General features: G+C 42.9%; 2 protein-coding genes across 5 annotated transcripts; both read left to right on the top strand.

The window, feature by feature from the left end:
• Positions 1 to 1,160: 1,160 nt before the first annotated feature.
• Positions 1,161 to 6,290, top strand: LOC118096145 (chymotrypsin-like elastase family member 1). The gene is made up of 6 exons (XM_035137507.3): positions 1,161 to 1,257; positions 2,710 to 2,819; positions 3,553 to 3,647; positions 4,761 to 5,041; positions 5,477 to 5,643; positions 6,101 to 6,290. The coding sequence occupies exons 1-6, from the start codon at positions 1,161 to 1,163 to the stop codon at positions 6,275 to 6,277; spliced, it is 927 nt and encodes a 308-aa protein (XP_034993398.3). The 3' UTR covers positions 6,278 to 6,290.
• Positions 6,291 to 8,147: 1,857 nt separating this feature from the next.
• NCOA4 (nuclear receptor coactivator 4) lies at positions 8,148 to 23,436 on the top strand. Of its 4 annotated transcripts, none has more exons than XM_088670151.1 (10): positions 8,148 to 8,220; positions 17,146 to 17,297; positions 17,699 to 17,839; positions 18,007 to 18,095; positions 18,528 to 18,636; positions 18,970 to 19,047; positions 19,897 to 20,040; positions 20,206 to 21,192; positions 21,389 to 21,478; positions 22,241 to 23,436. In XM_088670151.1, exons 2-10 carry the CDS (start codon positions 17,157 to 17,159, stop codon positions 22,244 to 22,246), a joined length of 1,785 nt encoding a protein of 594 aa, XP_088526277.1. In that variant the 5' UTR covers positions 8,148 to 8,220; positions 17,146 to 17,156; the 3' UTR covers positions 22,247 to 23,436. The 4 variants fall into 4 exon arrangements, with proteins under 4 accessions (XP_088526277.1, XP_034993502.1, XP_034993503.1 ...); XM_035137611.3 differs by having other exon boundaries at positions 19,894 to 20,040; XM_035137612.3 differs by lacking the exon at positions 8,148 to 8,220 and adding an exon at positions 15,520 to 15,704 and having other exon boundaries at positions 19,894 to 20,040.
• Positions 23,437 to 23,689: the final 253 nt, after the last annotated feature.

Genomic DNA, 23,689 nt, shown 5'->3' with positions numbered 1-23,689 from the left:
ATTGTACCAGCTGTCCTCATCCCAATCCCATGAGAGTTGGAACAGATCCTGAATATGCACATAAATTGTATGCACACAGGCTCTCAGCTACATTAGTAAACAACAAATTGCATGTGCTTTAAACATTCAACACCAGATAGCGCCAGAGAGCAGGAATAGTTTAAAACATTTCCCATAGGAATTTTTTTCTTTTGTTAAAACAATCTAATTTCTGACTTATTTATAGTGTCGTCGCCCCCCCCCCCCGTGTTTAGATCTGCCCCCTGCAATTAGGGTGCTGAATTTTGCGGGGTTCCTGACTGTAGGCATGGATGCTGATGCAGAGCCTATGCGCATATAATTGCATATACAGAGCCTTGTTCTGGCATTCAGATAAAGGTATGGAAACTAGAGGTAGGGCTAGTGGGCATGATCCCCCTCCTCCCTCGGCATACCCTTTTTAAAGGTATGAAAAAAGCTTGTCCCCTCTCTTAACAGGGAAAGCGTCAATGGCATTTTCTTGATCACCCTCCCCCTCTAATTCCAAAATCCCTGCGATAAATCCTATCATTGTCTCCTTTGTGTATGACTGACCACGTACACTTAGGGTTGCCAACTTTAAACTCAGCTTTGGCTCTTCTGCCTTTAACTGCAACCCAGTGCCCAGGCAGTAGCAAGCTGGAGTTTTTCACTGCAGGGAGATGAGCATTATCTGGAGTCAGTGAACAGCTTCCTCCTGCTAATGAGGGCAGATTAATCTGCTCTTAAAAGCGCAAGAGCCGACCGAGCCAATAAAGAAAGTAGCAACATTATCTCTGCATTCACCTCCACTTGTGGGAGTTATGGTCAACACCTGACTAATTTCTTTTCCTGGTCAGTTGGCAATCCTTCTGTGCATACCCCATATCTTGCTGCAGCTGCTACCTGACTTGTTTGGGCCTTTCGGGGTAAAATTGCTGATGAGAACTGCTCTCTTGCCATGTCCATGCAGAAGCATCTAGACCTCATTGTTTTGATCCTCTGTGCTTTGTCTGAGTGCATTAACAGTGACAGCAACAACGAGCAGCCGCCCCCTCTTCTCTCGTGCTGGATCCAGCCATCCTGTTCACGATCCCACATGCAAACTCAGTTTCCCTTTGCACGATTCCTGGATCAAGTCTTTTTCTTTATTTCTTTTGGCAATGATTTTGGACAGATTCTTTGCTTGCCTTTCTGTGCTTTCCTTGGCCAAGGTGTCCTTGACACAGGTGGTATTTCTTCCCAGACGCCTGGATTTAGGTAAGATGTTTGCTTATATGGAGTCAGAACGTTGCTTCATCTAGTTCAGTTTATTCTTACCATTGTGCAAATAATGAACATGATTGCCATGTTTTGTTCCTAGTCTTGCTCTTGTACCTTTAACAGCAAGCTTTCACAGAGAAATTAAGCAAGAGGAGCTTTGGGTGGCATTAAGATAAAGGATGCTATCCTATAATACTTACCAGGGCTTACTTTGTAGTAAACATGCATGGGATTCCACTGAAAAAGGTGGGAAATTTCACATCTCCAACACATACTCAATTGCTTTCTGCAGATAGACACAGAAAAAGGTTGGGATATGCATAAAGGAATGGTTTAACAATCAATCTGTATTCCCAGGGCACTTTGAAAACAGTTAACTCTGTGAGGGGAATAGGGGTCTGCTAACAACTCTCACCACAATCAAATGTTGCTTCAGCAACGGGCAACCCCAAACTGAGAATGGCAAAAGATTTCATAACTTTCAGAAACAAATCATTCACAAATATATATGTATATTTTGCAATGATTTTTTGGTGGTGGTTTTTATTGGATTTGTTGTGTCGTGTGCATATTGGCATATTGCTTTGTTATCATAAATGAGAAAGGGTATGTCGCAAGTCCTTTATTTCCTGGGCAATGAAACATCATGGTCATTACTTTAGTGCATTATGTGAACAAACAACTAAAAACTCACCCCTGGGCGTGAATTTTTGGAGGTGGATCAAAAGAGGTTTGTAAATACCGTGGGTTGACGCATACCCTCCGACATTTCTCGGATGAAAATAAGGACGCCCTAAGGAAAAGTGGGACATTCCTGGATCAAATCAGAAACTGTGATGGCTTATGCAAATGTGACTGTCCCTTGAAAATGGGGACACTTGGAGGGTCTTGGCATCAATAAAGCAGGTGGAAGGGCAGGTGGAAGGATTGTAGCCTTTGGCTCCACCCAATCGCTGTGTGTATGCTGGAAGTATGCAAAGGGCTTCCACATGTGGCTTATGTAGAAGTCTCTTTCAGGCTTCCGCTAAATGTATGGAGGGCTCAGACCGGGGCACTACATTTATTAGATACATGGAGGGGCGATCTCAAAAGGACTTGCAGCACTTTTCAGACCGTTTAACGCACGTGGAAAGGACCACAATCAGACTTATTTTATCAAGTTTTTAATATTCTGTCGGGAGCCATCCAGAGTGGTTCAGGAAATATGAGTGGCAGACAAATATTATTATCCCTGCACACACACCCATTCATTGCACTGTACTGAAAAGACCCCTCTATACACACAAGGGACTCTTCTCTGCACAGTTGGGAACTGTGAATATCATCTCTCTCTCTCTCTCTCTCTCTCTCTCTCTCTCTCTCTCTCTCTCTCTCTCTCTCATCTATCACTGGTTTAAATATCCCCCTTGCTTTTCTGTATAACCCCATTATTTTTCTTTCGCATTTCAGACTGGCCTAAAAACTGTGGTGTTGCGTATTTCCAACCAAACATATTTGCTAAGATTATTGCTGGCAATGAAGCGAGGCCTCATTCTTGGCCATGGCAAGTCTCCTTACAGGTACGGAATGTTTCAGTGATTCTCAAACCTTGGGCCAGAAGCTAGGTCCAACCAGAAGTAGCTCCAATCAGAAACTAAGTTCCAATCAGCAAAGGCCCTTTCTAAATTTGCTTGACTCTTTCCTGTTTGTAGGTTCAGCCAATTTTATTACTTCCCTGTTCAGCATGGCTGGGAGATGAAGTGGCTAGCTGCCCATTCTTTTGCTCCCAGGGTGGCGTGGTCATGAATTACTGGTTTCTTTGTACAGTTGTACCTTGGAAGTCAAACGGAATCCGTTCCGGAAGTCCATTCGGCTTCCAAAATATTCGAAAACCAAAGTGCAGCTCCTGCAGCCAATCAGAAGCTGCGGAAGCCCCGTCAGACGTTTGGCTTCCAAAAACAGTTCCCAAAACGGAACAGTCACTTCTGGGTTTGTGATGTTCGGGAGCCAAAACGTTCGGGAACTAAGCTGTTCGATTTCCAAGGTGCTACTGTATCTGTTTCTTCCTTCTCTAATCTCCAGCACACACAAAAAATGTACTTCACACTGCAATATTTAGTTGCAGGTCACACTTGGCTTTTATATACCAAGAGTGCACCAAATTATCCAAGTGCCAATTGTCATGTAGGGAAAAGTGCATCATCTTTGCACCACAGGGACCTATCAGCAGGGGAATGCCTAAGTTTTTGAAAAGAAAAGAAAAGAAAAGAAAAATTTCAGCTCTGCATTTTCTCCATCCATTTCCCTTCCCAGGCCCGTTCTAAACCAAGCGATAAATTCGTCCATGTCTGTGGTGGCACCCTCATTCACAAAAAATGGGTTCTCACTGCTGCCCACTGCTTCCAGAAGTAAGTTGTCTACTGTGTGTGAATTTTTGGAGGCAGATCAAAACGATGTGGGTGGCTCATGCAAACTGGTATGCCTTTTGGCATCGATAAAGCAGGCGGGGCGTACCTACTGTCATGGAATGCTTAGAGGACTCACCAATCAGGGAGAATGTTACTGACTTTCTAAAACAAGTACTGTACAGAACACTAACAGGAAACCCCTAGCCCCACCCAGAGACTATTAAGTACAGTGCCACCTGCTGGCTAAACTATATAATGACATTATCCACATAAAAAATTTTCTCTTCTCCACCACTTTTTCTCCTCCTATTTTCTGTCTGGCTAAGCTTCTTTCTGGTCATTGACCCTGTCTTGTGGGAAAGTCATTGGAGGAGAGGAGATAAAGGAGGGGGAAGCAGTGAGCAGGGGAAAGGCTTAAGCAGCTTTCCTCCTACCTGTTGTTTATTCCTTATGTATAAGGAATATACATAAGGTTGGGGACCTGTGTTGGCCAGTGTAATCGTTCATATATATTTTTTTCTACATGTAGAAAACAGAGTGGTTTTTATTAACTTGTCCAGAGGGACGCAGGTGGCGCTGTGGGTTAAACCACAGAGCCTAGGGCTTGCTGATCAGAAGGTCGGCGGTTCGAATCCCTGTGATGGAGTAAGCTCCCGTTGCTCGGTCCCAGCTCCTGCCAACCTAGCAGTTCAAAAGCACGTCAAAGTGCAAGTAGATAAATAGGTACCGCTCCAAGCCGGAAGGTAAACGGCGTTTCTGTGCACTGCTCTGGTTTGCCAGAAGCGGCTTTGTCATGCTGGCCACATGACCTGGAAGCTGTACGCCAGCTCCCTCGGCCAATAATGCGAGATGAGCGCCGTAACCCCAGAGTTGGTCACGACTGGACCTAATGGTCAGGGGTCCCTTTACCTTTACCCCCAGTGAAAAACTATACTTGGAAACTTCTTGTGGGAACAATTTTTTTCTGAGTGTCCATGTGGTTTTCCTTGTTGATGGTAGCGATATTAGTCTGGGTGGAGAATTAGACTCAAGTATAAAGGCAGGTAAAAGCAAATCGGGGCGGGGGGGGGCATGTGAGACAACACACCCAACCCTACGGTGCATCATTTTCAGGGGACAGGAAGAAGATGTCACCAACTGGCGAATTCTTCTCGGCAAGCATCACCTTAATCACCCGGAATCCACAGAACGAAGCTACCGGGTGAAGCGAATTTATCGGCATGAACGTTTTCAGTACCCACAGCTAAATGAGCTAGAGTATGACATTGCTTTGGTCAAGCCAGTGGAAGATATTACCGCCAACAGGTTTATCCATTATGCATGCCTACCAAAAAGAGGCAGTTTTCTCCGTCCGGGACACTCCTGCTGGGTGACTGGCTGGGGGGGCGCAAGAGGTATTTCAGAGTGTCATGTGCCACCAATAAGAATTACATTGTTTTCAATAAGTGTCTATAGCTTTGCAGGCTTAATTTGTGCAAAGTTAGAAGAGGTTGGCCCTGGAATCTGTTTTTGGTAGCCGAGTTGAGTCTTAGAATATGTTAGAATAGAGTCTCTAAACATGTGCAGAGTGCATTTCCTTGACAACCAAGAAGTCCAAATCAGCCACACATGCTTAGGACTAAAAACCAGGCCTTCTAACACAAGTGTCATTATTCTGAGACAGGTTTGAACCCTGACATGATAATTTTCTTTAGAATTTAAGCACTTGTAGAAGATGGAAAATTAGAAGTATTTACCATTTCCAGTGTAATGCAAAGTCACGAAGTGCTAATCTTCAAGGTTCCAAAAATGCTCTGGTTCTTACTCTTCTTCTGTTTTATGCACTGAAGGTGGAAAAGATGAACACTTCTCTCTCTCCGAGGTTTTGAATCAGGCCAAGTTGCCAGTCATAGATTTCAACACATGTCACCTCAAGAAGTTCTGGGGAAGCAAAATCCAATCATCAATGCTCTGTGCTGGACTGAAAGATACAGCAAGGTCTTCAGCTGCTTGCCAGGTACAGAAATGGGCTATTAATCCAGAGCCTTTCCACACAAATCTGTTTTTAGGTGCTATCAGTAGACAACTCTCCCTGTCACTGTTGCTTTGAAAAAATTGCAACTTCAATAGCCAAAGATTTAAGAGCTTATCATGCTACTACTGTTAATTGTGTCCAGATTTTCACTTTTGGAAGTATGGCAACCCTATTATGTCACTACTTAGAGCACAACTTCAAGATCAAGCCAATTATGTATGACAAAGGAGATCTGTGAATAGGATCTCCAATAGTTTCTTAGAGGGTGAATACTGGGGGCTGGGGAGTGTTTCAGAACTATGGCACTGCTAATAAACTTGAAAAACTGTGGAAGATTTTATTCCAGGATATTTAGCATACCATCCCTTCTAGATTGACACTCATGTCTATCACTGGCATAAGAACATGTTTCAACTCTTGGACGATTTTTTTTTTTCAGGGAGACTCGGGTGGCCCACTTCTTTGCCAAACTGGGAGAGAGACATGGGAAGTCCATGGGGTCGTGAGCTTCGGGCCAGTTGGGTGCCAGGTGCAGAACAAGCCCACTGTCTTTACTAGGACATCTGCGTATATTCCTTGGATTGAAGCAATCAGAATGCAGGATTTTTTTTTGTAAAGGACAGGAAAGACAAGGGAAGTCCAGGAATATCAATAAAATCCTTTGCAAATGTAGGAATGTGTGCTTATTTTAATACTGGAATTCTGGAAATGGGATTTGGGAAATGAGATTTGGGTTCATGGCTGAGCTGAAATTTGAACCTGCAATCCTACTCACAAACGAGTCTACCAACTAGAACAGGAACTCATTATGTAGCTGACTTTCCAAAGACGCCTTTTTCTCATTTTGTTTTGTGGTGGGGTGCCTCCCAGCAAGTTCTTCCACCGTTGCATCTGAAATGTATGGGAAATAAGGTCAGGAAACTATGTGGGGCGCTTCCACCTGATTGGTTTGCAGGCTGGTAAGATGGAAGTTGGCTATTTAAGGAGCATTCATTTTTATTTGTGTGTGTGTGTGAAATTAGGTGATGTCACGCCAAACAAGTGTTATCACATACTTTCCAGTCCATTTCTCCATCCATTCTTTTGAGGAAGCACGTTTCTTGTGTTAGACCTCCCCGTCAACTATAATCGTGCAACCTAAATTTGCCAGAGACGGACTAGAGGCGCCTGTTGATTACTGCGCTGAATAGAGGGAGGAAAGCTTCTTTCTCGGCAGCACCATGGAAACACAGAACAGAAGCAGAACAGTATCCTCCTCAAACAGGAGGCTTGAAAAAAATACGTCAACAAAAGGCAGGAAGCTTCTGTTAGCATACGGGCTCCAGAAAATGGGGTTTCCCCGCTTCCTTGACTGGCAGGAAAAATGCAGGCAAGTAGGCCTTATGGCAAGCTAGTAAAATTACCTTCAGGGTATATATATAGAGAGAGAGAGAAATAAAAAAAGAAAGCAATGAGGATAGAGAGAGACAAAAAAAACCCACTCAACACACAACCCTGCATCTGAAATAAGGACAGCAAGTCAGCAACCATTCACAAAGCAGCTTTGACATGTCACTCAAGGCAACAAGCAGGAAAAGATAGTCATAACATTTTACCATGGACAGAATAATTGCCACACACAAGAAGAACAAGGATATAGTTTGAGAGCCTCACTTCTACTTCTTTAAATGATTTAATGTGTCAACATGAAGATAAATTACTAATATTGTAGTTGTTGTATAAGGGATTTTTTTTTACTGGAATGCAATTGAAATTAGTAAGATTTTGGATGATCAAGAAAATAATCAAACCATCAATTCTAGCATGCGGGAGGCCACCTAAATTATATACATACTGTAATTCGGTATTTGAACAATTGGTATTAGTAATTGTATTCTAATTTGGTATTGTTATAATGAAGCTATTATTGGATTGAAATTGAAAATTAATGAAAATTATTATAAAAAAGCAGCGTTGAGACATATGGCAATGGTGAGTAAATGCAAGCTTGTTTTTCCGACACTGTATAACTGTCATTTAATTCAATCTACAAGCTCTTAGCAAAGCTTTTTCGTTTGCTTAATTTGTATACCGCCCTTCATCCAAAGGCCACAGGGCGGTTTCCAACGCAAAGCACATAATATAATAACAAATAATAATAACCCCTACACGACACATTTTTTTTTTAAAAAAAGCTTAGTAAGCCCAAGGCCAAGGGGAAAACCTTGAACCAAACAACCTCCCTGGCTATTTCTTTGAGCTACGAGCTATTTCCCTCCTCCCAGCGCGCATTACGTAAAGAGGAGGTGGAAGCGACGTCGCCCACAATTTAGTCCGGGCAGCGACTTCTGAAGGCGCGAGTGCGCATGCCTCCAGGGCGCTTCCGTTGGTGCCGCTAACCAACGGGAGGGGGCGGTCGAATACCGTCACCCGAAGGCGCCGGGCCTCTGCGGAAATCTCGCGATATCTTGCCCCCGCTCCACCCCGCGAACTCTCTTTTCCGGCCTGAGCTCCTTGAGGGGAAAGTCGCTTCGTCGGGGATTTTCGCCTTTGCGCCGGCCGCTGCCTGCAGGTTGCTCGGTGAGTCAGAAGGTGGAAGCCGCAGGTTGGGAGGAAGGGCCTCGGCCGCTGTCCGGCATGAGGTTGTTGAGGGAGGTGGGGGGGGCGGGGGGAGAGGCTCGCCTTGACCTATATTTCCCTCCGCTTTCCGTCCCAGGAGCCGGTAACGTAACGGCACGTGGGAAGAGTCCAACGCGTGTCAATCTTTCCTGGCGTTCACTGTGAAATGTAACTCTTAGGCCCTGCGTTGCTTCCTTATGCTGAAAATTTCTGGTATTTCTGCGGTTGGGGGTTGAATGTAAGCCCCTCCCCCTGCCTAAAAAAAATAAAAAATTAATGTTTTGGGTGTCGTTGGGGACACGTGAGCGAGGGTGGCTCACATTCTCACCTGTTTATTTATGCCATTTATCGATCGCATTCGTAGCCCAAGCAGCTCAAAGTGCACGGAGCTTCCCCATTCTGGGGAATTGAGTTATTGAGTTATTGTTTTATACGTATATTGTGATCTTTAATGTGAACCGCTCTGAGACCTCTGGGTATAGAGTGCTGTATAAATTCAATAAATAAATAATTAAAATTAAATTCTTCTCATTTAACCCCCACAACTATGGGGGTGCATTTTCTGGGGGTACTCAGGGGCACGCAGTACTGGCACCTTCCCCCACAAATCATCTTAAAAGTGTGGCACTTACTGTAACAACTTCATGGTGACTACCAGTACCATTTTTCCTTTAAAAAGCACTGACAACAACCCTGTGAGGTAGGCTAGGCAGAGAGGCAGCAAGTGGCCCAAGACCACCCAGTGAGTTTCATGACCCAAGTGGGGGATTTGAACCTGGGTCTCCTGGCTGCTGGTTCCTGCGAGAAGGTCTGGATTCATAAATTGGCTACACAGTATTGATGCTCTTAAACAATGCTGGGCGGACTTACGTATTACAGGATTTCCTTTGTTGTTGTTTTTGCTTGATCCAGCAACTGGAACATTGTGGGGGGACAGGATGGGAAATTATATATTTAGAATTCAGGAATGACAAGCCTGTTGCTTTTCAGTGGCAGAAGTGGGTGCATAGCAATCTCCACCTGGTTTTCTTCATTTTAGCCATCTAATTGAGGATGAGGTGGGAGCTTTGCTGCTGCTGTCGTTAATTAACCTGAGAGTCAAACTCTTGCAAGTCTACCATAAATTGCCCAGATCTCAATCTACCTTCAGCCCACCTCAGTACATGATTTTGAATATACAGCTATCCTTATCCCTCAGTCTAGCCTCACCACATCAGCAAAATTGGAATTATGATGCCCTGTACCACATGGGAAGGGTGGAATCATGACCTCTGCTTTTTATATATAAATCCAAACATTGGACATGATCAGGCCAGAGTTAAGTGTTTCTCTGGTTGGTTACTTATATTAAGAATTAAGAGGCAGTGGTGGCAAGCTGTAGCTGATGTGGATAGGGAAAAGTTGCTACACAGTGTAATTGTTGTCTAGTACGGTTGTTATGGAGTGGGTGGGGTTGCCTGTCAAAAGGGCCAGAACTTCCCTGGCAGGTGCAGCCACACCTTGCAATTCCTTGTGTGGTATGATTCCAGCACCAGTCTCTCTGGACAAAGTGCATTACTGAAAGCTTTGAGGTTACACTGGCTGGTGCAATTCTTGTCTTCTGGTATTCTCAAAATAATTTGGTTGCAGATGTGAGTGCCATGGTAGATACAGTAGGGCTGTATACCCTGCCAGATGGGTGGAGTATAAATAGTATAAATACTATGCTTGTCACTAAATACTATGCTTATCACTAAATACTATGCTTATCACATAGTATAAATACTATGCTTATCACTAAAGTTGGGGTTGTGGGGCACAGGGAGAACTTTCAGCCCCTGCTAAGAAGCAAGAATGTAGAACTGCATGACAGCAAGAACTATTTAAATGTTTGAGATGAAGTGTCTGCTCTGCGTGCTGAAAGCTAGAGGGAAATGGAGTTGTGGGATATAAGATTATCTTGGGCTTTGAAAAGGGAGAGAATGCTATTTAAGTGAAACAACATTTACATTCATCTCTGCTTAATACATTCTCACCCTGCCTGGTATCAAGGTAAAGGAAATTTAGGAAAGGAACTTATGAAATCCCAGGTCCGTCTTAGTGATGACATAGTGGCCTCTGTGCATCTCGGGAAGCTTCACTTACACAGCAGTTAGGAGTAATTATTTCTAGCAGCAGCCTTCTCTATTGCCTACTATTCCCCTAAAAGCTAGAATTGGGACTAGTCTTTGTCATAATGCTGGAAGTTATGTGTGTAGAAAATGGGGAAGTGCATACATTTATTAGTCTGGTTCTTGGTATTGGTATAAAGGCCACTTACTACAACTTTCGGAGTTTGCAACTTAAAAATATATGCTCCAGCATATTTAGTTTCTTGTGAAACAACAAGAACATACATCTATAATTCAAGAACCAATTAATCTTCAACATGTCTTGTTTCTTCCCACCTATGTTCTGTGTTGGGGGTAAAAGGAAGTATACTTGGTTTCAGTGATATATGTTTATTAAAAGTTGAGTCCTGTTGTTGAGACATGGGCAAGTGGCTTTTTGTTGAAGCCTCTGGGTTTTTAGGGGAAATTCCTGAGGCTTTATGCTGCAGCTTTTATTTGCGTGTGTTTTATGTTTTTCTCTCTTGTATTGGATTAAGAGGAAAGGTAGTCAAAATAGAACAAAGTTGTTGTTTTCCTTTGGTCTCTTTTTAATGGAAACACATAGACAATGGAAAACTGGCAAGTCATAAAGTAGGTGACTTGATGATTCTGTAAGAATATAATCTTGTGTTTATGAGCATGCGAAGAATGTGACCACAAAACCTTTCAGGCACCACATGTTTTGAAGGTGGGATTGGATTTGCAGTCCCTTCAAAATGATTTGTTGGAAAACCACACAGAGGATTATGCTTCTATTAAAATAATCCTAGAGGAGCATCAGGTAACATGAAGTGGTTGTGTTTATTTCACTTCACATTGTATTTCGAATGTACCCTCCCTCTCATTGTTGCACACACAGTAAATATATAACCCCATGCATGTATTGGCTGTGACACTCCAGTTCCTAGTTACAACCTTAGAAAATACTATCTGTGTTAGGACACACAGTTGTCAAGAATGTCAGTGTTAACTTCATTTTGCTTTGATAGGCTTTGTCTGGTGTGTGCAAGTTGTATGGAGCAGGGAATGTCTTTAGCTTGTAAACAGCCTCTTGACTATAAGGTTCACTAGGCAGTTCCCCCATTTCCTTCTAGGCCCCAAGTGACTTGACATAAATACGGTATGTGTGGGTAAGTTGGCTTGGTCTTTCCTTTCCCCTCCTTCCTCCAGCCCCTCATGAACACCACGAGTCTTTGCATGAGGATCCTCCAGACTGCGTGAGGGGCAGTCGAAGCTCACAAAGTTGGATTCCACCCATAGTTTTTATTTGCCTTGTGCTCTTTGTTTTTAAGGAGCTGGGCAGGAAAGAGTTATATGGGAAGAAGTGTTTGGTTTTAGTTTCAAGCGAACAGAGCATTAATTAGGTTTAGTAAAATGATGTTGCTGCTGGAATATCTGATACAGAGATACTTAATGGTGCATGTAAAGCAGTTGTATCCATACAGTATTCCTTGTGGTTGTATGCAGCTACTTGGTTAATTATTTGTGCTCATGTAGATGGGAAGAGGAGGACTCAGCTATGCTGGAAATTTAGGTTCTCTGACATAACAGTGCCAGAATATAGGAGTGGGGGAGGTCTATGGTATTGGTAATAAGTGCTTCTTTCCACAACCTACTTTAGAAATGATATATTCTGTGAAGCAGGAACACAGTGTTGCAAGAGTTGCAGTTCCTCTTGTAATGAACCTAAAATATCTTCTAGTTCCCTTATAGAGGGTTGTTTGAACTAACTTGCACCTATGCATCTGCTCTCAGTCTTTGGCACAATGAGTTGATAACATAACATGTTGCTTTTCGGAACATCCTGACCCATTTTGGCTGCATAGTGCATATGTAACACAGCTTCTTCTTCCTGTGTCTTGGTCCTACAATCATTAACAATCCTTGAGCTTTTGTGGAAGTCTCGTGACTTACAGGATCTATAGTTTGTTGACTGCTGTGGCTAGCAAGTTATAAAAACTTGAACAGATTGGGAGATTGCCTTCAAATTCCTGTGTGGCAGCATATGAGATTTAAGAGGTAACGGATGCATCTTTTACACAAATGTAATCCCATGGAAGGGGCAGACTTTAGCAGTTGCAGCAAAGTAGCAGAATGAAGCAAGATACAGTACAGTAAGTCTTTCTGGAGTTAGGATACATTTCAGAAGGCAAGGTAGATTAGATATGTGGGAGGTGTTTTGGAATAGATATGGTTGCCATATTTCAAAAGGTGAAAATTTGGACACAAAAGTTGTTGAGCTATTTTAAAGAAAATTTGGCAAAACATAGACTTCTGGCATGGGTTGCTATGCGTCCAGATATGACACTCAAGCTATTTCCGCCCGGGTACTGTTTCTGACTGCCGTACTCTAGCTATGTCTGGGAATTCTGAATGTATGGCCACCCTAGAATAGGAGAAACTTGGGAGAGGTGGCTGGGGTAACCTTGTCCTGATAAGTAGGTAATTCCTATTATTAAAGTCTGCATGCTGCTTGTGATATGTGTGAACATGCTGCCACATTATTATTATTATTATTATTATTATTATTATTATTATTATTATTATTATTATTATTATACCACCCTATACCCACAGGTCTCAGGTGCCAGTGAGATCATAGCATTGTAGAGTTGGGACCTTGAAGGTAATCCAACCCCTTGCAGCGCAGGAATCTCAACTAAATCATACATGACAGATGGCCATCCAACTGCTGATTGAAGTGATGTAAATGTTTATGTGAATCAGCTCTAAGCTCCTACTCTGGGTTATAATGATGGGTTCAGACCTGGTGATAATGCTTGGAACATAAAGTTACCGTACATTAAGGCTTCAGTTCTATGCCAACTTCAGAAGAGACCCCACTGCACACTTTGGGGGAAAGTATGTACAGGACTGGGGTGCATGGATGGATTTTTAAGTTTACTGCACATACAATGGTTTGATTTAGGGCAAACAACTGGAACACCTAATCTGCAAGGCTGCTTACCAAAAACACACATTTTGTTTTTTAAGTAGTACCAAACAAGCAATAATTCCATTATACACATGTCTGTGCTTGAATTATGTAAGCTTTGTCAGGTAGGGCATAACCGTGGGATATATTGCAACATTTTGTGGTTTAAACTGGCAGATGGATATTATTAGTATCATTCTTCAGGCAAAACAAAATAAACCTAGAATGATCTAACTGAACACCTGCATTAAGCAGGCAAGGAGGACTGTCATCTTGTAAGCAATTTAAAAAATCATTCTTGAGTAATGCAGGTTTATTTAAATGCTGATTATGAGTAATAAGGACTACATTTGACAAAACTTCTTGTAGTTTGTCCCACAAATGCTTAGCAGGCAAACTTACAAAAATATGTTATCTGCAGCCTTAATTGGCTTAACATTTTAATTTGTTTCATTTGATCATTTGATTTAAAGGCAATATCCTGGTCTAAGATTGCTGCAGTAAAATAAATAAAGCAATAGGAAGGGGTATGAACAGAAGGCTGAACAGAAAGCTCTCCACCCTATGTGATTTTGTATCATTGGTCCTTGGGTGTTAATTCTAATAGCCACACTTACCAGGCTGGTTTTGACACCTAATCCTATGCATGTTCTCTTGCAACATTTAAAGATGCCTCATACCGAGGTGGACCTTCTAGCTCAGTAGAAGGAAACTTGTGTTTGGAAACCTAGACACTTGGACTTCAATTCCCATCAGCCCCTCCCTGCCAAGCTGGCTAATGGTTGGTGTGTGTGTGTGTGTGTGCAAGTTATAGTCCCAACAGCAACTGATGCACCTCAACACCCCACCCCCTTAGCCAATACCGGCTTTTCTGAAAGTGGCTGCCTGCAGAAATATTTCTTAATCCTGCTTCCTGAGATCCTTTCAATTGGGGCTTGAACATGGCACTTTCTACATGTGTGCAAAGCATGTGTTCTGTGTGCCTTTCAAATGTGCATATAGGATCAGGCCAGTGGTTGCATTTTGGAGGGGCTGCCGTGGAAGCGCTCGGCATAACAAAGGCTTGAAGAAACAGGCCTCTTTTAATGCACACCTTTTGCTAGTCTCAAGATTGAAACCGAATTAAGAATGCCACATTTCTGTGTCTCTCTCTCTTTAGTGGATAACCTTCCAGTATGTTGAAGGCATGTGTGTGCAGTAAGTAGTCTTTAGCTATTGTAAACAAAATCTGCTCTTTTTCTTTTTCCCTTATGGGGTATCCAAGAGCCCATATAATTCTTATAACAGTATGTTAAGACTTTTCTCTTTCCTCATATGCCATTTCTAAAGTTCTAACACTGAAACCAGTATCCTTCTAAGCTTCCAAAAGATGGCATCTGCTATCTTTGAATTTTTTTACCTTTGCATTAAACATCATCATAGATAATCCTGTTTATAGCACCCGTATGCAAGCACTACTTCACATTTCGGACATTCATAGATGTAAGGCCATATCTTCCTTTGGCCAGCAATGTAGTTTGAAGACACACTTTTATGCATGAATTTTTAATTATTTAAAAAGGGGCACGTGAACAAATGTGTGAATCTCTACTGGAGAACCAATGTGGCTATATTTGACATGCTTGCGGGAAATGTTTTCCGCATCATTTTCAAACAGTGGCCATTGTGGCCCTACTCTCATGCAGGATCTCCTCAGGCTCAGGTGCGCTGGCCGTCTCTGCACACTTTGCTGGCTCTCATATTTCAAACACTGTGCAGAAGCAATGTACACTATAAATAAAAGGAAACATGCATAATAACCCCTAAACCAAGCCTTAGGTTCCACATGGGAGCGTTGGAATATGGCAATAGCTCTGGCTGCACCCAAATCATCTTAGGGATGGGCCTGTGAACCACCCTGAGACCTGCGGGTATAGGGCGCTATACAAATATTATTATTATTATTAATCGTAAATCTATAAAGGCATGCATGCGCCTAGTGGCAGATCCTCTTTTACGAGGCGGGTTTCACCCTCGTTGGAACAAGTCTACGTGCCTCTCGGTTCCATTTGCATTTGGCCTTTCGCCCCCGATCTGCAGGACGGATTGGGCTCCCTCCCCGCGAGTTGCTGGGCAGTTTTCAAGCCTCCTCCCTCCCTCCCTCTCTCCGCTAAGACGTGCAAGGCTCCGTCCCAGCTGTGGCGGCTCTGGCCACGTGGGCGAGGAGGGAGGCAGCGGGGGAGGAGCCGGGGGCGGGCCCGGAATGTGCTCTGGGAAGCAGGCGCCCTTAAAGCAGCCTTGCGCGGGGCTGATAGCGATATCTCGTGCTGCAGGCGCCGGCCCCTGGCTCGGGAGGAAGCGGACCTCGTCCTCCCTAGAAACCTGAGAGACCGGTGCATAAGGTATGCAGGATTGCAGGGCAGGAGGGAAGCGAAGGGGCAGCCCAAGGCAGCCAAAATGGTCGTATGGATGCACAATTGGGATAAAGGCCCCTTCCGGGAGGAATGTGCACAGGGCCGGCCGATCCGATGCCAGGAAACACACAAGCGCAGGGCTCTGAAAACTGCACACGCGAGCAAGCCCCCTGGATCTTAGCGGGGGAATAAGCGTAGCACCGGGCTGCCGAGCTTGCCTGGTTTCATTTCGCGTGCTGGTTAATATTAACAGAAGCTGTTTCTCGTTTCCACACTCCTAAGGGGTGCAGGGGCCTAGAAGTCTTGTTTCTTTACAGGCAACGTCTGCTTCGCTGATCTGCTTCTTGGAGCAAGGTTGGAGGGCGGGGGGGGGGGTGAGAGAGTGATGCTTGAATCCTACAACGGGGAGGAGACATTAGGTGGTATTCAGCTAAGTTTTACTTGGAATAGGCCCACTGAAATTAATGGACCTAATTTAGTCACACTCGTTAAGCTCAGTGAGTCTACTCACTGAGTAAAACTTGGCTGAGTGGCAAGCGCCTATTATTCTCAAAGCTGGTGTCTGAATTCTTCGCTGGATTTACATTGGAAAGAATGCCAGTATCATAGACTGGCTGTGAGCATGGCCAGGATTTTTGTTGGGGGAGGGGAGTTGTTGAGCTTTTTAGGGGAGATCATGGGTAAAAATCCCTCCAAAAAGAAGATATTGGGGGGCAGGTCCCTGCCTCCCCTTGGCTATGCCCATGTCTGTGAGGCATCTTAAACTGAACTAAATTTTAGTTCTGTGTGCTGGGAACCACATCTGTGTCATCTTGGGTACAATGGTGGAAGAAAAGAGGGGTGAAAATGTAATAAAATAAAAAAGTAATGGGGCTAAAAAATAAAAAGGTGAGTGCAATATGCATGTTCCCTCAAAAGCATGGCCTATTGCAGACAATGGAATTTACTGCTAAGTAAGTGTAGGACTGCTGCTTTAATCACCCAAATGGAACAACAACAACAAAAAATGCTTCAAGGGGCAAGGAATATGGCCTTGTGGAATTGAACAGGGGGCTAGTATTGAAAAAATGGTCCCTGCTGGGTTCTGGAAAGTGCAGGCGATTTGCTTTAATAGGGGAAAAACATTTATTGAAACATTCTATCCAATTACAATCTGAAGTCCTGTAAAACATATTTGAGTTTGTTGGTCATGTAACTTGACTCTAGGAGTGTGCTACTATCATGGGTGCCTGAAAGAATTTTTTAGAGTTTTTGGGAAGTTTATGTACAACTTGAATTTATAATCTGTGGTCATGAGCATTAGTTAAACTCGTTGTGAGCAAGGCAGGAGTGTGCAAAGATGATAGAAGCCATCTCTGAAGCCAGCTGGATAATGCAGCTGCTGCTTCCACCCAACAAACACTAATCCAGTCCTGGTTTCTCTTTTTAGAAGTGTCAAGGATGAGTCTACCCCAAGAGAGAAGTGCAAGCTCCAGCAGCAAGGAACCCCTTGTCAAGTGTCTTCAGGCTAAGAAGGACTTGGAGACAGCAATTGCTGGAGTAGTCAAGGCTGAACAGCAAGTTAAAGACAACTGGAGAGAGGTATTTGGGGGAACAGGAATAAATAAATAAAAAATCCCATAGCTTATTCTGGAGGTTATCATCTTGATGCTGCTCCATGTATACTGAAGCATCACATATGTAGCAGCACCTCCTGCTTTACTATACCTGAGTACTTCATAATTCCTCATCGATGCCAGGGAGGAATACTATAAATGCATCTTGTGGCAGTGTTGGGAGCCTTGGAGGAGGGTCAGTTGTGTGCTAGCTATCTCTTGAAACTTTCCACGTTGAAATGGGGGCCCACCACTGCATGAAGTACAAACAACTTGGCATAACAGTGATATTAAATGGGCTCTGGTTGATTCTACTTCAGACACTTGTGGCTTAGATAGAACTTGTCATAAGAACAGTGGCCGAATCCAGCATTTTTTATCTTGCAGGTGAAAGCTCAAATTCACAGCTGCATCAGCCGCCACCTGGAATGCTTGCGCAGTCGTGAAGTTTGGTTGCTTGAGCAGGTGGATCTCATTCAGCAGCTAAAAGAGGAGGCCTTGCAACAGCAGGCCCAGCAACTCTGTTGGGTAAGGTCTAACCGTATACTTAGTTCAGTTTATGCTTGAAACTCTTGGTTCAGAACTACAGTAATTTAGCCTTGAGTATGTGCTAATTGTGATTGGCACGAGAGCCTTGCTGAAGTTGGCTTTTGATGTTCATAGTGAAGTCACGTATAGTCCTTTGTCTCTTACAGTTGTTAGGACAATTCAATTGCCTCATCCATCAGCTGGAGCAGCCTCACAGTAACGACCTTGCCAATCAAGTTTCGGTGTGTTTGGAGAGGTAAGCAAATCTATTGAATTCATCTTACTGCCAGGCTTAGAATTATTATAATTACAAGGTGTGTTTCACACCATTATCAGTGGTATGAGATTGCATACAATTTATCTTCCTGCAAAATAGAATTTTCCAATTTCCTAATGTGTCTTGAAAATATTGAACCACAGATTTAAAAATTGTGACCTTGGAAAGTGAGTGACCTGTATGTGTCCTGGTTTTGATTTGTTGATCAAATTCGTAAGAACCTGAGACGCCTAATATTCTTGGCACTGTTCAAAAGAGGTCACGAAGGCCTCGTTTTCAGCAGGATCTGCTCAACTTTTTTATCTAATGAACAGTGGCTTCATTTTGGGGCTATGGAAAATAATGTTCATGATCGTTTGCTTGGGTACTTGATGCATATTTTCTTTTCCCCCCACCCTACTCTTTTGACAGACTGGGCAATTTAACTCTCCAACCAGAAGAAAATTCCACCCTGAACTTTGAGGCGAATATGCCATTCCTTCGTGAGGCCATCACATCTTTTGGCTCAATCACAACAATGGTGAGTAGAGGATTTCCTCAAGGGTGTGGGATCTGTTCTATGTATCTGCTACTTGGAAGCCTATAATCAGTAGCTACAATCCTGAAGGGCTGCATAAGTTCCTGCAAGGGCATGCTGCTTTCTCTGTGGAGTTTAAACTTTGGACAGCTGATCCTCCCTCCCCGAACTGCTTTTAAAACTCTCCTGCTTTGGTATAATTTTTTTTCTGGTGGTTTCCAACATGTTATTGACTTGAAAAATTCCAGAGTTTTAAAATGACAAGCTTTTGTAAGAAGTAAGTTACAACCAGTAAGTTTATCATAATTCTGACTTGTTCTGTGTATTTAAAAATAGCAAACCTCTGATGATGAAGAAGACTACACCCCATGGATTTCTGGGAAGAACTGCCCTGTGCCAGCCAAACTTGAGCAGGTAGAGTTAAAAGTATTTTTCTGCATGATAGTAGCAGAACAGAAATATCTACTAGCATTTCATTGTGGTCTCTGTGACTTGAGAGACTAACAGAAGGCTTGATTAGAGGTATAGGACCAAGTGTGCTTGCTTTGACCTTACAGTCCAGGAGCAGGGAACCTCTTCCAGCACATGCTCAATGCCCCACATCTGACATCAGATGTGGAGCAGGTAAAGGAAGTGGCTGCAAAGAAAGAATTCAAATTGCCATTTAGCAAGTGGGACTTGCATTCAGTGCCTTTCCAACTTTGTGCCAAATGGAAGCCTTGCTGGGAATGGCTACAACTCCAGAGTTCCTGATTTCTGCCAAAAGCAGGGCTTGTCCAGGCACTGTTTGAATCTAAACTACCTGAAAAGTGGTTTGACCTCATGGCAATGGTGGGTGGCTGTGCCCACATGTCAAAGTTGCTAGCAGGAGGAAGTTCAGGATCTGGACAGCAGCCCCACCCCGATTCTGACTTCTCAGGGTGATTACCTTTTGCATGCACCATAAGTGAGCATGCCTTTCATCTGTAGGGAGTTGCTACAATATTTAGAACTCTGTATATATATTTCCTGTGAATAGCTATCATGCCACGACCCACCAATTAGGGCACTTTATAATAGGTTTAAACTGAGCATACTGTGCAAATTCACAACAAATCTGATTCCAAAAGTGTTTCCTGCTCACATGTTGAAAGAATCCCTTCATAAATCTGTCAGGCTCCAATGATGGTTTGGTTGTTCCTTTGGGTGGTGGTAGTTTTTTCCTGGTGACCTCTAACCAGAATTGAATGTGTAACAATAAGTTTGCTGTTGTGATGTTAGCAGAAGTCTCCTTATGGAACTGTGGGGTGCCCACTCTCTGACTGGCTTCTTGGAAGTAAACCGGACAGTGCTTGCTGTGGTCCACATGTTCCTAGCAAGAACTACGAAGACTGGCTCTTGAAAACGCATTCACCAGAGACCAATCAGGTAAAGTATTCTAATTGATTACAGTACTTGGAAAAGAGTAAGTTTTAGAACTGGTGGGATGTCTCATTTTACATTTTCTGCATTACACCAAGGTGCAAATGGTATCTTGTTAACTGAACTCCTTCCTGGAAGTTTTTAATGTTTGGTATCAATTTTGTTTGTCAGGATTTAAAGTCTCCCGAAATGTGTTACTTGGAGCAAGCCTGGGGAAATCTGAGAAACTTGGAGAATTGGCTCCTGCAGAACCAACAAGAAGGATCTCCTGAGAAAATGGATTCACGCCGGCGCAAAAGTTCCACATCCACAGTTAGTTCCTCTTTTTCCATTGAAAAGATAGATGAGTTGGAGCTCCTGGAGCAAGAAGAGATGGATCTTTCCGACTGGCTACTTACGCCTTCTGAATCGGAAAACATGAATGCCTTGGAGAAGTGGGAATGTGTGTTTAAGCCCTTTAGGGAGGAATACAATATCAGTGATTGGCTCCCCAAAGCCGATTCCTGCAACAATTGTTGTGGCATCCAGGCCAAGGGTATAGAAATAGAAAACCTTGGCAATCTCAGGTGCCTCGGTGAGCACCTGGAAGGGAAGAAATCGTCCACCAATGATGCCTGGCTTATGCAGCCCTCTTTCAAAGTCGAAGATGTATGCAAAGCCAATGAGCCATGTTCTAGCTTTTCAGAGTGTGTGTGCGATGGAAACTGTGAGAAGGAAGCTCTGTGCAAGTGGCTTCTTCGGAAGGAAGGCAAGGATAAAAATGGGGTGCCAGTAGGACAGACACCTAACTCCATCACTGAGCCTAGTGAAGCTAAGCCTCCCCTGAACATCTGGCTCTATCCTTCTCAACAGCTGGGGGAGGAACCGGTCCCTTCTGCAACCGAACAGGACAGTCCCGATATTCTAAAACCACTGAAAGAATTGCTTGAAACCCCAATATCAGCCTGGCTAGCCAAGCCAGAGGCCATAGCATTGGGTGCAGAGGAGAAAGCAAGCAGGGAGAAAGCAGAATTGAGTTGCAAGAGTTCTCTTCTGGAGCTTCTAGAACCATTCCACCTCCCTCTTAATGTAAACAGCTGGGTGTTGTCTTCAGCGAACACAGACTCTTCCAGTCAGCCTCCTGCAGAAGACAAATGGCTGCAACGCAAGAAGGCACATGTATGTATTAACACTTAACTGTTGCTGGCTCCTTTAGCATTACATTTTTTAATAGCACCTACAAGTTCCTTGAAAAGTCTGTGGTGAGCAGTCTTAGCATCTTTTTAGCACCACTTGTTGCTTGTTCAAAAATACAGGATTAGCATGGTGGTCCACACTAGGTGCAGTTTAATGAGAAATCTGCCTTTTATTCCAGGACTATGGCCTTCCTACAGTGTGTGACCTCTTTGCATGCATGAAGCTGAATGGGGAGAGAGAGAAGTGGCTATATCGGAATCCTCTAAAGGTAACCATTCAGTTGCCATCTCATTTTTAGCAAGAGCCTTTAACACCTTTCCTTTGATAAGCCTGTTTATTCACCTCCAAGGTTTCAAGCAGCCCAAGTTCCTAAAAACTTGAGGGATCAAACATTACCATCCCTGGTTCCTTGAACTATGAATCATTATTGTAACCCAATAATTTTGCCCTGTGATCTTTTGATCTTTAAGCACGGCTTGGACTAGTTTTTAAAGTTGTATATTTGGCCAACCTACAGTTTAGATTTTTGTGATGAAATCTGAGGTGGTCATATTCTCGAAACTGGATACTCTCCCTTGTGATGACAATCTGCAATGTTGGGTGTCACTACTCAGTTGCTCTGTAACAGTTCGCCCACGTTGACCTTCAGATGAGGGAATTTCCTTGCTCTGGAGTTTCTATAGGTTTATCTTGTTAGCCACATTGCATGTTTGAAGAGAGGGGAAAGTTTAATGTGCACATGATGGCATTGTGTAGGCATAGACTTAACTGTTGCACTGGTCTATGAACCCTTATCCAGGTCAATTACTTCAGGAATGTACACTGCAAAGTACATACCAGTATCCCACAACCAGGATCTGCTGATACAGAGTGCGTTTAACCTTCCAAGAATATCATGGGTGTAGTTGCACAATTCCAGCAATATTATTGTTTCCAGTAATTGAATCTAGTAAGACAGGGGCATTTGAAAAAAAAAAAGGATTTTGTGTAGCTTCTGTTCTAATGTAACAATTCTGGATTGCATTTCTAGATGTGAAAAACCTGGACTGTTTGAAGAGTTACCTTTTTGCTGATCATCGCACATTTGTACTGACTGCAATCTACTGCATTTATGTGGCTGATTCATGTCCTCTTCCAAACTTCACTTTAAAGCTGTATGTAGCTGAGATATGGGTGCCAACTTTGGGCTGTGGATTTGACGCGCACCACAAAGAAGCAACTTTATGCATCCTAGGGGCCTATGAAATGAAGATCTTTCCCTGGCTGGTCACATGGAAGTTAGTGCTTTGAAATATCTTCCTGATTATATGTGGAGTATACACAGCACAAAAGACTCTTGCTTCCTGTTCCATGATTGCTGAGTAAAGGATTTAAAAGTAAACTCTAACTTAGACCCCAGGGAGGGAAAGTCCAACTATGAAAGTGGAGTTTTTATTTTATTTAGCAAACCTATCCTTTATTTTAAACAACTCCTGGTTGTAAATATATTAGACATTTTAGACCAATATATTTAAAGTGATCCTGCTCTTATGCAACCATGATTGTTTTAGAGCTTCATACCAAGTGGTTAAAATGTTTCATTTTCTTGGAATGGATCCTATGCCAAACAGATCAGAAGCTTCCCAGTAACTTGGTGCCAACCTTAAGTTGTGGAAATTGACCAGGATTCAAGTGGTGTCTAGGTATTTTAAAGCACATTGCTATTTAATGCAAATTTAACTTCCACGTTTCTTAACTTTATACTATTATTATTGATACATTTAGATTAAGTAGCTTTAGGTGTTTGGGGTAAAGAAAATGTTGCTTAAGTACAACCTTAATACCACTTGCCTTGTATCACAGGATATTGAGGCATTTCTGAGAAGCTCTGATCTTTGTCAAAAAATCATCTTAAAGTGCTCTTTGACTGGTGTGATTAGACTGATCTAAACTACTGAAAACTATATAAACTTAGGCCTTCAGTAGCAAAAGGGTTATTGTCACCTGTCTTTAACCAGTGCACTCCTTTAATTGCAGTAGTAGTTTGAGCCATTTTATGGAAATGTGTGGCTTTTGAATGTTTAATAAACCTGTTGACCTGAAATCAATAATGAAAATGGAGGTCAAGCCTACTGTCTTAACTGGTAGGTGTGGTAAATATCAAGTCCTAAAATTGCTCTCTTCATCAGTTCAATATTTCCTGATGCTGATTAAGTCTTTCCATTAAACCATTGCTGTGAACAAAAACCAGGTTTCATCTTTGCATACTTCTGTTTCTTCATGGGAGATTTTGTGGAACTGTTATAAACTGGGTATATACACAGAAACAGTGGCAACTTCTTAGTTTGACATGTGCAGACTTTGTATAATTATACGGTTTGCATGTGTATACTAGAAAATACTGACGACTCAATCTGAGTTAAGTTTCTTAGAAAGCTGAATCATTTGGAATTGCAGACCACACCCAACTCTGCTAGTAAGGCAAGGTTGGGGCTGCTGT

This window comes from Zootoca vivipara, chromosome 5, assembly GCF_965207765.1.
Source record: "Zootoca vivipara chromosome 5, rZooViv2.hap1.1, whole genome shotgun sequence".
NCBI lineage: Eukaryota > Metazoa > Chordata > Lepidosauria > Squamata > Lacertidae > Zootoca > Zootoca vivipara.
The sequence above is the reverse complement of the archived record's forward strand: the minus strand, read 5'-3'. Positions and strand labels throughout refer to the sequence as shown.

Coding starts and splice junctions, on each gene's coding strand:
- LOC118096145 (XM_035137507.3), top strand. CDS start 1,161: ATGATTTTGGACAGATTCTTTGCTTGCCTTTCTGTGCTTTCCTTGGCC. Junction 5,042..5,476: donor TGGCTGGGGGGGCGCAAGAG/GTATTTCAGAGT, acceptor TATGCACTGAAG/GTGGAAAAGATGAACACTTC. Junction 5,644..6,100: donor GGTCTTCAGCTGCTTGCCAG/GTACAGAAATGG, acceptor TTTTTTTTTCAG/GGAGACTCGGGTGGCCCACT.
- NCOA4 (XM_035137611.3), top strand. CDS start 17,157: ATGAGTCTACCCCAAGAGAGAAGTGCAAGCTCCAGCAGCAAGGAACCC. Junction 17,298..17,698: donor TTAAAGACAACTGGAGAGAG/GTATTTGGGGGA, acceptor TTTATCTTGCAG/GTGAAAGCTCAAATTCACAG. Junction 19,048..19,893: donor TGCCAGCCAAACTTGAGCAG/GTAGAGTTAAAA, acceptor TTGTGATGTTAG/CAGAAGTCTCCTTATGGAAC.